The 13,966-nt window shown below is 50.6% G+C and overlaps 1 protein-coding gene across 6 annotated transcripts in view; it reads right to left on the minus strand.

Moving 5' to 3' along the window:
• The window catches only part of AKAP9 (A-kinase anchoring protein 9), a 161,265-nt gene that overhangs the window by 137,477 nt on the left and 9,822 nt on the right, over positions 1-13,966 (minus strand). For all 6 annotated transcript variants that reach the window (XM_069959453.1, XM_069959451.1, XM_069959452.1 and 3 more), the window contains one exon: positions 10,613-10,674. In XM_069959453.1, the coding sequence (XP_069815554.1) occupies positions 10,613-10,674 (62 nt within the window). The remainder of the gene's footprint in view (positions 1-10,612; positions 10,675-13,966) is intronic.

A 13,966-nucleotide genomic window follows, 5' to 3' on the forward strand; every position in this document is an offset into this window, starting at 1 on the left:
ATATATATATTTTTTTTAAAAATTACAACTACAACTACAGTCGAGACCACAGGTGCTCAGTACTTTTCTACGCGTAATATGGGTGTTTTGTATGCAAAAAATTTTTTTTCTAGATTTAAATTAAAGGGGTACTCCGGTTCTTGCGCTGGGTCCAGCATCACACTGCTCCGGTCTCTGACCGCTTCCTGGTCTATGATGCGGCTTGAGATATGACGTTTCAAGCCCACTCAGCCGTTCAGTGGCTGTAGCCGGGTCCCGCCTATGCCGCTGAATGGCTTGAAGTGACACATCTCAAGCCGCATCATAGACCAGGAAGCGGCCCGAGCAGCACAATGCTGGACCCAGCGCAGGAACCAGGGAGGTAAGTGGACGTCGTTGCTTTCATCCATCCCCTCCACAGCCATAGTGAAAAAAGCCCTCCCGCCCGGAGTACCCCTTTGAGGCCCAAAATATATAAAAACACTTATATTTACAGTATTTAAAATACTGAAAATAAAAGAGGCCGCATCTGCTGTGACCCCTGCATTCTGCTCTATGACTCTGTTCACACGTCACATTTTACGCCACCCATAGTGACTGCGACACAGCTTTGGCACATGACTGTGTGACACCATAAGTCTCCGGTCAGGGCCCCTGTACCAGTCAGAACACGGAGGCTCGCCGACAGTCTTATTGGTCTGTTAGTCGCAGCGGCCAGGAGACAGATCCGGCCCATCTGTCACTGATCGCTGCGCTGTCCATAAAACACTTGCCTGCTCCCAGACGCCTCACAACTTATCTACAGCCCAGAATAGAACGGCGATGGTGACGGTGATGCGGGCAGCGCCCATTATCAGTAATAACAACAATCCTATTCACCCTGTAAGGATGCAGCCTGCTCCATGGTGCACTGGTTTCTTCTATCACACCTTAAAGGGGAACTCAAAGTAAAATAATAAAGCTGCTGTAGTATATGAGTACATATAGCATTACCTACCTGTCTGTCCTGGATCTGAAACTACCAAGAATCTATTTGTTGTGTGTTTCTTCATATGTCAGATAATCATGTGGAGATGCTCAGTACTACAACTCCCATAATGCATTGCTTTCCCTCTATTCATCATAGCCCTCACACCCTGCTCACCCCCCTCCTAGGACTCTTACACACAGCAGAACAGTCTGCAGTATTCATTCCCTATCTGCTCCTCTGCCTGCTGTGACATCACTCTTCCCTATATGTCCCAATAAAGATATATCTGTATTTGTGTATATGATGGTGATGTAAGCTGGAGGGGCTGGAGTTAGTAACAGGGAGCTAGAGACAATAGACCTTGTTTAAATCTTTCATCTTCAACTTCTAGTCAAGGAGGATGAAGAAAAAAAAAAACACACTGACTGGTGTTACCAGAATTATTACACTGACAGTCATCCTATTACACCCCTGCCTGCAGTACACTGACAGTCATCCTATTACACCCTGCCTGCAGTACACTGACAGTCATCCTATTACACCCCTGCCTGCAGTACACTGACAGTCATCCTATTACACCCCTGCCTGCAGTACACTCAGTCATCCTATTACACCCCTGCCTGCAGTACACTCAGTCATCCTATTACACCCCTGCCTGCCGTACACTGACAGTCATCCTATTACACCCTGCCTGCAGTACACTGACAGTCATCCTATTACACCCCTGCCTGCAGTACACTGACAGTCATCCTATTACACCCCTGCCTGCAGTACACTCAGTCATCCTATTACACCCCTGCCTGCAGTACACTGACAGTCATCCTATTACACCCCTGCCTGCAGTACACTCAGTCATCCTATTACACCCCTGCCTGCAGTACACTCAGTCATCCTATTACACCCCTGCCTGCAGTACACTCACAGTCATCCTATTCCACCCTGCCTGCAGTACACTCACAGTCATCCTATTACACCCTGCCTGCAGTACACTGACAGTCAACCTATTACACCCTGCCTGCAGTACACTGACAGTCATCCTATTACACCCTGCCTGCAGTACACTGACAGTCAACCTATTACACCCTGCCTGCAGTACACTGACAGTCAACCTATTACACCCTGCCTGCAGTACACTGACAGTCACCCTATTACACCCTGCCTGCAGTACACTGACAGTCACCCAGGTAAGCCGCTGCCAGACTGTTTTTCTCTCGAAAACAAAATGATCAAACTGAGCCTTCCCTACCCAAACATCAACTGGACTGGAGGTGAAGAGTTGGAGGGCCCCATAAACATCATACAGTCAGCTTGCCCCACCAGAAATCAGTAGGTTCAGTCGCTTAATGCTAGAGCTATTATGAGACCCCCGGCTGTGACAGTAACCCATCTGCCCCCTGTGTTCACATGAGGGGCTGTGTATTTGCAGGTTTTGACAATGCAATGTAGCCAGGATCTGAGTTATCTATTACCCCAAAGGTTGCAGGAGGATGTCAGGTGTATAAGACAGCTAGCACCCCCAAGTGTCAACATGGACACAGCTCCTGTGGTATGGAAGTACGTCAGGTCACAAAAACTGCAGAGATCCAGCGATGTATGGTTTCAGTGCAGGAAGGGGTTAATACAAGCATGGCAGGTCTATTGGAGGAATACACCACTGCCCGTTCACTGTCACCCCAGGAAAAGTGTGTCACCTCTGTGGCCACTGGTATGAATGATGATGGCGGCAGCTCCCCTCAGCAGGCTGCCACCCTCAGATTACTGTAATATAAGTCTAAGTAACTGGCAAGAAAGGAGACTCAGAAGGAACAAGTATGAAGTGGACGCAGTGAGTCACCCGTCCGGCCGCTCCTCCATTCACACAACGCCGGCTTTATTATACTGCACCTCTCAAAATAGCAAAGATCTAATACATTGCAGGACGAGCCAATGAGTGCTGAGAGCTGCCAAATAACACTGCTGAAAACTGGTGTATGTGAACCAAATAACACCGTAACAGACAGATGGAATAAACCTGTGCTAAAAACTGGTGTATGTGCACCAAATAACACTGTACTGGAAAGATGGAGGAAACCAGTGCTAAAAACTGGTGTATGTGCACCAAATAATATTGTCCTGCAGAGGCAGAATAAACCTGTGCTAAAAACTGGTGTATGTGCAACAAATAACACCACACCGGAGAGAAGGAATAAATCTGTGCTAAAAACTGGCGTATGTGCACCAAACAATACCATACCAGAGACACCGGAGAGGAAACCTGTGTTAGAAACTAGTGCATGTGCACCAAATAATACTGTACTGGAGAAATGGAATACACCTGTGCACCAAATAATACCGGGGAGACAGAGGAAACCAGTGCTAAAAAATGGTGTATGTGCACCAAATAACACCGTACTGGAGAGATGGAGGAAACCAGTGCTAAAAACTGGTGTATGTGCACCAAACAATACCGTACCAGAGACACCAGAGAGGCAGAATAAATCTGTGCTAGAAACTGGTGTATGTGCTCCAAATAACACCGTACCGGAGAGATGGTGGAAATCTGTGTTAAAAACTGGTGTATGTGCTCCAAATAACACCGTACCGGAGAGATGGTGGAAATCTGTGTTAAAAACTGGTGTATGTGCACCAAATAACACCGTACTGGAGAGATGGAGGAAACCAGTGCTAAAAACTGGTGTATGTGCACCAAACAATACCGTACCAGAGACACCAGAGAGGCAGAATAAATCTGTGCTAAAAACTGGTGTATGTGCACCAAATAATACTGTACTGGAGAGATGGAAGAAACCTATGCTAAAAATTGGTGTATGTGCACCAAATAATACCGGGGAGCTCTGGCTGCAGGCAGCTCTCAAGCGGTGGGGAGCGGGTCACCCAGGACCCATAGCAGTTGCGTGACACCTAGTGGCCAAGGCTTTAGAGATGTCTTCCTAGGGCGAGGATTCATTCTGGTTTATAGTGACTTATGACTAGGTTCGGATCAAATACATCACATGGAGGGAATCTTCTTGAAACAACAATGACCATTTAACCCAATATGTACAGTACAATAAGAAATATGCAGAAAAATAATTAGTTTTTAAGGGACAATAGGGACCACACATCTAATAAAACATCCGTCGGATTATTGTGCAGAGACATTTACAGTGACTTTAATGGAGTTCTCCTAAGACACGTAAGAGATTTACAGCCTCCCATAAAGCTGACACCATAATAATCCTGTAAGTTACACAATACAATAAAAGCCGCAGGATCCGTCATACAATGACACCACATCTGCATGTATACAACAACAAAACACGGAGCAGGAGTCACACAAGAGCCATGAACAGGCCTGACACCACGGATATATAAGCTGTGACCCGTACACGGAGGTCTCCCCGGGTCTCCACAGGGGTCCGCCATATGGCCACGCTACAGGGACACGCAACACACTGCAAGAGAAGGCAACTAGCGGGAATGTGTCCGACATCAGTCTCTATACACACAGAGAGAGATAAAATGTTATGATAAAGGAGACATTAATATTCCCGAATGCCTGGAGAAAACAGACAAAAAGCAATATGTTCAAGACCAAACATAGAATACACATATACAACATATATACAGTGTATCCTGCAGCGGTTCAGCCTCAGCCGCCCTTACACTAAAGAAGCCCACAACTTCACCAAGAAACACAATGATTACAGTCACAGAGCATTGCCTGATGTAGTATTAGCCTACCCCAATAACAGGGCTCACCTGCAGCAATGCCCCCATACCAAAGCCTACCAGCAATACCCCTCATACCAGAGCCCGCAGCAACACACCCACACCAGAGCCTGCACCAATAACACCCACACCAGAGCCTGCACCAATAACACCCACAACAGAGCCTGCACCAATAACACCCACAACAGAGCCTGCACCAATAACACCCACAACAGAGCCTGCACCAATAACACCCACACCGGAGCCTGCAACAATACCCCCATACCTGAGCCTGCAACAATACCCCATACTTGAGCCCACCGCAGGTCCCCCCATACCAGAGCCTGCACCAATAACACCCACACCAGAGCCTGCACCAATAATACCCACAACAGAGCCTGCACCAATAACACCCACACCAGAGCCCACCACAGGTCCCCCCATACCAGAGCCTGCACCAATAACACCCACACCAGAGCCTGCACCAATAATACCCATAACAGAGCCTGCACCAATAATACCCACACCAGAGCCTGCACCAATAACACCCACACCAGAGCCTGCACCAATAACACCCACACCAGAGCCCACCGCAGGTCCCCCCATACCAGAGCCTGCACCAATAACACCCACACCAGAGCCTGCACCAATAACACCCACACCAGAGCCCACCGCAGGTCCCCCCATACCAGAGCCTGCACCAATAACACCCACACCAGAGCCCACCGCAGGTCCCCCCATACCAAAGCCCGCAGCAACACACCCACACCAGAGCCTGCAATAATACCCCCCACACCAGAGCCTGCACCAATAACACCCATACCTGAGCCCGCAGCAACACCCCCATACCAGAGCCTGCACCAAACACCCACACCAGAGCCCACCGCAGGTCCCCCCATACCAGAGCCTACAACACCCCCCATACCAGAGCCTGCAACACCCCCCATACCAAAGCCCGCACCAACACCCCCATACCAGAGCCTGCACCAATAACACCCAAACCAGAGCCCACCGCATGTCCCCCCATACCAGAGCCTGCACCAACACACTCATACCAGAGCCTTCAACACCCCCCCATACCAGAGCCCGCACCAATAACACCCAAACCAGAGCCCACCGCATGTCCCCCCCCATACCAGAGCCTGCAACACCCCCCATACCAGAGCCCGCACCAACACCCCCATACCAGAGCCCGCACCAACACCCCCATACCAGAGCTCGCACCAACACCCCCATACCAGAGCTCGCGCCAACACCCCCATACCAGAGCTCGCACCAACACCCCCTTACCAGAGCCCGCACCAACACCCCCATACCAGAGCTCGCACCAACACCCCCTTACCAGAGCCCGCACCAACACCCCCCATACCAGAGCCCGCAGCAACACCCCCCATACCAGAGCCCGCAGCAACACCCCCCATACCAGAGCCCGCAGCAATACCCCCCATACCAGAGCCCGCAGCAATACCCTCAGGACTTGCAGAAATGCCACTGTATCAGAGGAAGCCTACAGCAAAATCCCAGCAATGCCCTCATAACACAGGGAGTATACAGCAATGTCCCCCCATAACACGGGGAGTATACGGCAATGTCCCCCATAACACAGGGAGTATACAGCAATGTCCCCCATAACACAGGGAGTATACAGCAATGTCCCCCATAACACAGGGAGTATACAGCAATGTCCCCCATAACACAGGGAGTATACAGCAATGTCCCCCATAACACAGGGAGTATACAGCAATGTCCCCCATAACACAGGGAGTATACAGCAATGTCCCCCATAACACAGGGAGTATACAGCAATGTCCCCCATAACACAGGGAGTATACAGCAATGTCCCCCATAACACAGGGAGTATACAGCAATGTCCCCCATAACACAGGGAGTATACAGCAATGTCCCCCATAACACAGGGAGTATACAGCAATGCCTCATAACAGCGTACAGCAATACTCCTGCACAGAGGCTGCCATAGTGCTACAGATCTATTACATTAGCCTTGGAGCCTCAGAGCTTCCAGGAGAGGTGAACGGACAGATCTACGACAACGTCCCAGTGGCTGCAGCTCTCCCAGAACCTGCAAAGCAAATCTTATCCCAAATAAGAGGAAATGTCGGAGATCAATTCACACTAATCTCAGCCAATGTCCGACACGCAGAGAGCTGACAGCGAGGAACTCAACCCTGCCGAAATGTCAGAGGATCCACAGCTGTCACCGGCTAATCCCCGCAGCAGGAGCCTGCCGGCAACTGCGCGTCCTGACAGCGCCGAGCAACACGAGTGACAGACCGCCAGAGAGGGAAGAGCAAAGACTATATACATACACATTATATACAGTATATACACAGCTGACAGCGCAGAGCAACGCGAGGGACAGACCGCCAGAGAGGGGAGAGCAAAGACTATATACAGTATATACACACACACATTATATACAGCCTATACACCGCTCACTGACAGCACCGACTCTCACAGGGGCGGTTTTGGCGCAGTGTCATAAATTTGAGCAATGTATTCCATTATTAAAGTGTCTGAAGGGTCATTATAACGGGCTCCATTGTGTCTTATGTCTTCAAGGTTATTTCAAAACATTCTGAAAATTGAGGCTAAAAACCACTTATTCTTGTTTCTTTACTAGGTCGTTGTGCAATCCGCGTCATCAGCTGCTCAGCCGCGATTGGCTGAGCATAACTGTGCTCAGCCAATCGCGGCTGAGCACAGTTATGACGCGGCGGAGGGGGGACGGCGGCAGCGATTCGGCCGTCCGACCGAAGATGACGTTTGGCACAAGATGGCGGACGGCCTCGACACGGATCAGGTAATGTATAATGCACGAACACTTCCGGGTACACGGGCGGGGGTGGTGGGACACGGGGAACGGAGCGATTCACAGACATAACATACATTACAAAGTTGTATAACTTTGTAATGTGTTATTCTGTGAATAATTTTTTAGCGTCGCACTACCCCTTTAAACGCTCAAAATGGCCAGAAAAAGAGAACTTTCATCTGAAACTCGACAGTCTATTCTTGTTCTTAGAAATGAAGGCTATTCCATTTGAGAAATTGCTAAGAAATTGAAGATTTCCTACAACGGTGTGTACTACTCCCTTCAGAGGACAGCACAAACAGGCTCTAACCAGAGTAGAAAAAGAAGTGGGAGGCCGCGTTGCACAACTAAGCAAGAAGATAAGCACATTAGAGTCTCTAGTTTGAGAAACAGACGCCTCACAGGTCCCCAACTGGCATCTTCATTACATAGTACCCGCAAAACGCCAGTGTCACCATCTACAGGGAAGAGGCGGCTGCCGGATTTTGGGCTTCAGGGCAGAGTGGCAAAGAAAAAGCCATATCTGAGACTGGCCAATAAAAGAAAAAGATTAAGATGGGCAAAAGAACACAGACATTGGACAGAGGAAGACTGGAAAAAAGTGTTGTGGACGGATGAATCCAAGTTTGAGGTGTTTGGATGACAAAGAAGAACGTTTGTGAGACGCAGAAGAAATGAGAAGATGCTGGAAGAATGCCTGACGCCATCTGTTATACATGGTGGAGGTAATGGGATGGTCTGGGGTTGGTGCTGGTAAGGTGGGAGATTTGTACAGGGTAAAAGGGATTGTGAATAAGGAAGGCTATCACTCTGCACCGCCATGCCATACCCAGTGGGCAGCGCCTGATTGGAGCCAATTTCATCCTACAACAGGACAATGACCCTAAACACCTCCAAATTGTGCAAGAACTATTTCTAGCAGAAGCAGCAGCTGGTATTCTATCATAGGTAATGGAGTGGCCAGCGCAGTCACCAGATCACCACCCCATTGTGGGAGCAGCTGGACCGTATGGTACGCCAGAAGTGCCCATCCAACCAATCCAACTTGTGGGAGCTGCTTCTAGAAGCGTGGGGGGCAATTTCTCCAGCTTACCTCAACAGATTAATAGCTAGAATGCCAAAGGTGTGCAATGCTGGAATTGCTGCAAAAGGAGGATTCTGGGACGGAAGCAAAGTGTGATGGAAGAACAATGTTATTTCACATACAAATCAGTATTTCTAACCTTGTCAATGTCTTGTCTCTATTTTCTATTCATTTCACAACGTATGGGGGTGAAGAAGTGTGACTTTTCATGGAAAACACTAAATTGTTTGGGTGACCCCAAACTTTTGAACGGTAGTGTATATATATATATATATATATATATATATATATACACATACATACACTGTTCTCCTGGCTGCATTTCCCCACAGTCCTGACAGGCTGAGGACTCTCTATACACTGTGTATGCAGCCTTGTGTACACAATGACCACCTGTGCCCCGACAACTGCACTAACACAGAAGTACAGATCCACTGCAGTGAACAGGTGCAGATATCCCACAGACAGGGACAGCTGTCACCGCGAGAGGAGCCCAGCCGTGTGCCCGACAACTGTGCCATCCCTGCCAGCCACATTCGATGGAGGAAATGTCATCTACATAACACAAGAGCGGCTCTCCCCAGTTACACGGCTTGTCCATACTAATGCTAGGACTTGTAGTGGTCTGGGCAGATAGTAAATAGAAAAAACAATCCAGAGACTTAGAAAAGTGAATGCTACAGACATTGTTCTGTATCATTGTAACCATAAGTCCCCGGCGGTACACAGACCATGCGGGCCCCGGCGGTACACAGACCATGCGGGCCCCGGCGGTACACAGACCATGCGGGCCCCGGCGGTACACAGACCATGCGGGCCCCGGCGGTACACAGACCATGCGGGCCCCGGCGGTACACAGACCATGCGGGCCCCGGCGGTACACAGACCATGCGGGCCCCGGCGGTACACAGACCATGCGGGCCCTGGCGGTACACAGACCATGCGGGCTTGGTGGTAGTATAGATCACACAATAAGGAGCGCAGCAGATAGATCAATAGGGCATGCTGTTTCTACTGCCATGTTGCAGGATATTGGTGCCACCGGCCAGATATCACTGGGCAATGTATTACCCCGGCAGGACGCCCCTGATGATTTATACATGAGCCCCAGTGTCAGCAATCCACGGATGTTCAGAGCACACATGTAACACATACACAGCAGATAAGACATTATAGTACACCTACTAGCGCACACCTATGGGGCAGGTGACACCACTAGTGCACACCTATGGGGCAGGTGACACCACTAGTGCACACCTATGGGGCAGGTGACACCACTAGTGCACACCTATGGGGCAGGTGACACCACTAGCGCACACCTATGGGGCAGGTGACACCACTAGCGCACACCTATGGGGCAGGGGACACCACTAGCGCACACCTATGGGGCAGGTGACACCAGTAGTATACACCGATGGGGCAGGTGACAGCAGGAATACAAATGTGTGGAGCAGGTGACAGCAGTGCACACATATGTACGAATTGACAGCTGCACACATGATGTGACATGTAACACCAGCACAGAAAGCACTATTACATGATAGCAGCACATAGTGACAGGCACGGCATATACAGGTGACAGGCACGGCATATACAGGTGACAGCAGCACATAGTGACAGGCGCAGCACACATAGTGGCAGCACACACAGGTGACATGACAGGCACAGCATATACAGGTGACAGGCACAGCACACATAGTGGCAGCATACACAGGTGACAGCAGCACATAGTGACAGGCACAGCACACATAGTGGCAGCACACACAGGTGACAGGCACAGCATATACAGGTGACAGGCACAGCACACATAGTGGCAGCACACACAGGTGACAGGCACAGCATATACAGGTGACAGGCACAGCACACATAGTGGCAGCACACACAGGTGACAGGCACAGCACACAGTGGCAGCATACACAGGTGACAGCAGCACATAGTGACAGGCACAGCACACATAGTGGCAGCACACACAGGTGACAGGCACAGCAGCACATAGTGGCAGCACACACATGTGACGTGACAGGCAGAATGTCAGCACCCCCCGCGGGGCTCGTACCTTGGCTTTGCCGGCCTCCAGCTTCCTCTTCCTCTCCTGCTCCTCTTCGTCCATGCCGGCCCCTGTACACACACACAGCAATGCGCAGTGTTAGCAGCGGCCGCAGAGCTCTCCCATCTCCACGTAAACATTCGGCGCGCCGCAGTGACGTCACCAGCCTGCGCCCGGGCCCCTCCACTGGCAGCTGCGGGAGGGGGGGAGGTGACCGGAGCCGGGATGGTACGGCCCCCCCAGCTGTCACCCGCTCTGCCCCCAGTGATGGAGCCCGGCCGGGGGCAGCTGGGGTCAGGGGTGGCTGATAACAGGGGACAATAGACTGCTCTCCATACACAGCTTGCAGCCTACATGTCACATATAAGGAAGGTTTTCCTGTAATTTTCCAAGATTTATATGAAAAACGCAAAATAAACAAAATTATTACATCACTGCATCATGTGAATAAGCTGTAGCCAGGAATGAGATGCAACAATTATACTGTATTCCTTTATAGCATTGTTCAGTCTCCTTCCCCCAGTTCTCAGCTGCTGCTTTCTGCTGAAGACACAAAAATCTGTGTTTGAGCTTTTCTCTCTGTCTCCCCCCTCCCTTCTGAGACGGCTTATGTAAACAAGTCCATGGCAGGCTGTATCTGCAACACTGTAGCTTCTATGTAATGCTGGGAGGTTTAAAGGGGTTATCCAGCGCTACAAAAACATGGCCACTTTCCCCCCTCTCTTGTCTCCAGTTCAGGTGCGGTTTGCAATTAAGCTCCATTTACTTCAATGGAACTGAGTTTCAAACCCCACCCAATCTGGAGACAAGAGAGGGGGAAAGTGGCCATGTTTTTGTAGCGCTGGATAGAAGCTACAATGTTGCAGATAAAGCATGCCAGGGACTTGTTTACATCAGCTGTCTCAGAAAGGAGGGGGAGACAGAGAGAAATGCTCACACACAGATTTTTGTGTCTTCATCAGAAAGCAGCAGCTGAGAACTGGGGGAAGGAGACTAAATATATAATAACAAGTATGGAAGGAATCGTTAGTCTCACCATGAGAAACAAGATATTAGAGGTTATGTTTGAGTGGAGTACCCCTTTACAAAAAAATCACTAACTTTTCCATAAAAGTAACTGACATGATGACCTCCTGACCTGTGCCCCGCCCCCCATCCAAAGCAAAACTACAACTCCCATCAGAATATGGTGGGAAGATGATGAAACAACCTCCCTACTGCACTGATGTGAAGGCAAAGAGCGCCGGATACTGATCTGATATAGACCTCCCTTCCATATATACATATATACAGTATATACACACATACAGTATATATATTGATAGACATTAGATGTGACAGCCATGCAACCCCCATAATGCTCTTTGGTAACAGGCAGCTCCTCCATCTGCTCTTTCCTAATTGATGGCTCCTCCGAATCCCCTGACACTGATACAGGGATACAGGGCTGGGCTGTGAATCGTCTCTGGATACAGGGCTGGGCTGTGGATACAGGGCTGGGCTGTGGATCGTCTCTGGATACAGGGCTGGGCTGTGGATACAGGGCTGGGCTGTGAATCTTCTCTGGATACAGGGCTGGGCTATGAATACAGGGCTGGGCTGTTGATCTTCTCTGGATACAGGGCTGGGCTGTGGATCTTCTCTGGATACAGGGCTGGGCTGTGGATACAGGGCTGGGCTATGGATACAGGGCTGAGCTGTGGATACAGGGCTGGGCTGTGGATCGTCTCTAGATACAGGGCTGGGCTGAGGATCGTCTCTGGATACAGGGCTAGGCTGTGAATTGTCTCTAGATACAGGGCTGGGCTGTGGATAGTCTCTAGATACAGGGCTGGGGATCGTCTCTAGATACAGGGCTGGGCTGTGGATAGTCTCTAGATACAGGGCTGGGCTGGGGATCGTCTCTAGATACAGGGCTGGGCTATGGATACAGGGCTGGGCTGGGGATTGTCTCTGGATACAGGGCTGGGCTGGGGATCGTCTCTAGATACAGGGCTGGGCTATGGATACAGGGCTGGGCTGTGGATCTTCTCTGGATACAGGGCTGGGCTATGGATACAGGGCTGGGCTGTGGATTGTCTCTGGATACAGGGCTGGGCTGGGGATCGTCTCTAGATACAGGGCTGGGCTATGGATACAGGGCTGGGCTGTGGATCTTCTCTGGATACAGGGCTGGGCTATGGATACAGGGCTGGGCTGTGGATCGTCTCTAGATACAGGGCTGGGCTATGGATACAGAGCTGAGCTGTGGATCGTCTCTGGATACAGGGCTGGGCTATGGATACAGAGCTGAGCTGTGGATCGTCTCTGGATACAGGGCTGGGCTGTGGATACAGGGCTGGGCAGTGGATACAGGGCTGGGCTGTGGATACAGGGCTGGGCTGTGAATTGTCTCTGGATACAGGGCTGGGCTGTGGATCGTCTCTGGATACAGGGCTGGGCTGTGGATTGTCTCTGGATACAGGGCTGGGCTGTGGATCGTTTCTAGATACAGGGCTGGGCTGTGAATCGTCTCTGGATACAGGGCTGGGCTGTGGATTGTCTCTGGATACAGGGCTGGGCTGTGGATCGTCTCTAGATACAGGGCTGGGCTGTGAATTGTCTCTGGATACAGGGCTGGGCTGTGAATCGTCTCTAGATACAGAGCTGGGCTATGGATACAGGGCTGGGCTGTGGATCGTCTCTAGATACAGGGCTGGGCTGTGAATCGTCTCTGGATACAGGGCTGGGCTGTGGATACAGGGCTGGGCTGTGAATCGTCTCTGGATACAGGGCTGGGCTATGGATACAGGGCTGGGCTGTTGATCTTCTCTGGATACAGGGCTGGGCTGTGGATCTTCTCTGGATACAGGGCTGGGCTGTGGATACAGGGCTGGGCTGTGGATCATCTCTGGATACAGGGCTGGGCTATGAATCGTCTCTGGATACAGGGCTGGGCTGTGGATTGTCTCTGGATACAGGGCTGGGCTGTGGATCGTTTCTAGATACAGGGCTGGGCTATGGATACAGGGCTGGGCTGTGGATCGTCTCTGGATACAGGGCTGGGCTGTGGATCGTCTCTAGATACAGGGCTGGGCTGTGAATTGTCTCTGGATACAGGGCTGGGCTGTGAATCGTCTCTAGATACAGGGCTGGGCTGTGGATCGTCTCTAGATACAGGGCGGGGCTGTGAATTGTCTCTGGATACAGGGCTGGGCTGTGGATCGTCTCTAGATACAGGGCTGGCTGTGGATTGTCTCTGGATACAGGGCTGGGCTGTGGATCGTCTCTAGATACAGGGCTGGGCTGTGAATCGTCTCTGGATACAGGGCTGGGCTGTGGATTGTCTCTGGATACAGGGCTGGGCTGTGGATTGTCTCTGGA

The sequence above is a fragment of the Dendropsophus ebraccatus genome, chromosome 2 (genome assembly GCF_027789765.1).
Source record: "Dendropsophus ebraccatus isolate aDenEbr1 chromosome 2, aDenEbr1.pat, whole genome shotgun sequence".
In the NCBI taxonomy this organism is placed as follows: domain Eukaryota; kingdom Metazoa; phylum Chordata; class Amphibia; order Anura; family Hylidae; genus Dendropsophus; species Dendropsophus ebraccatus.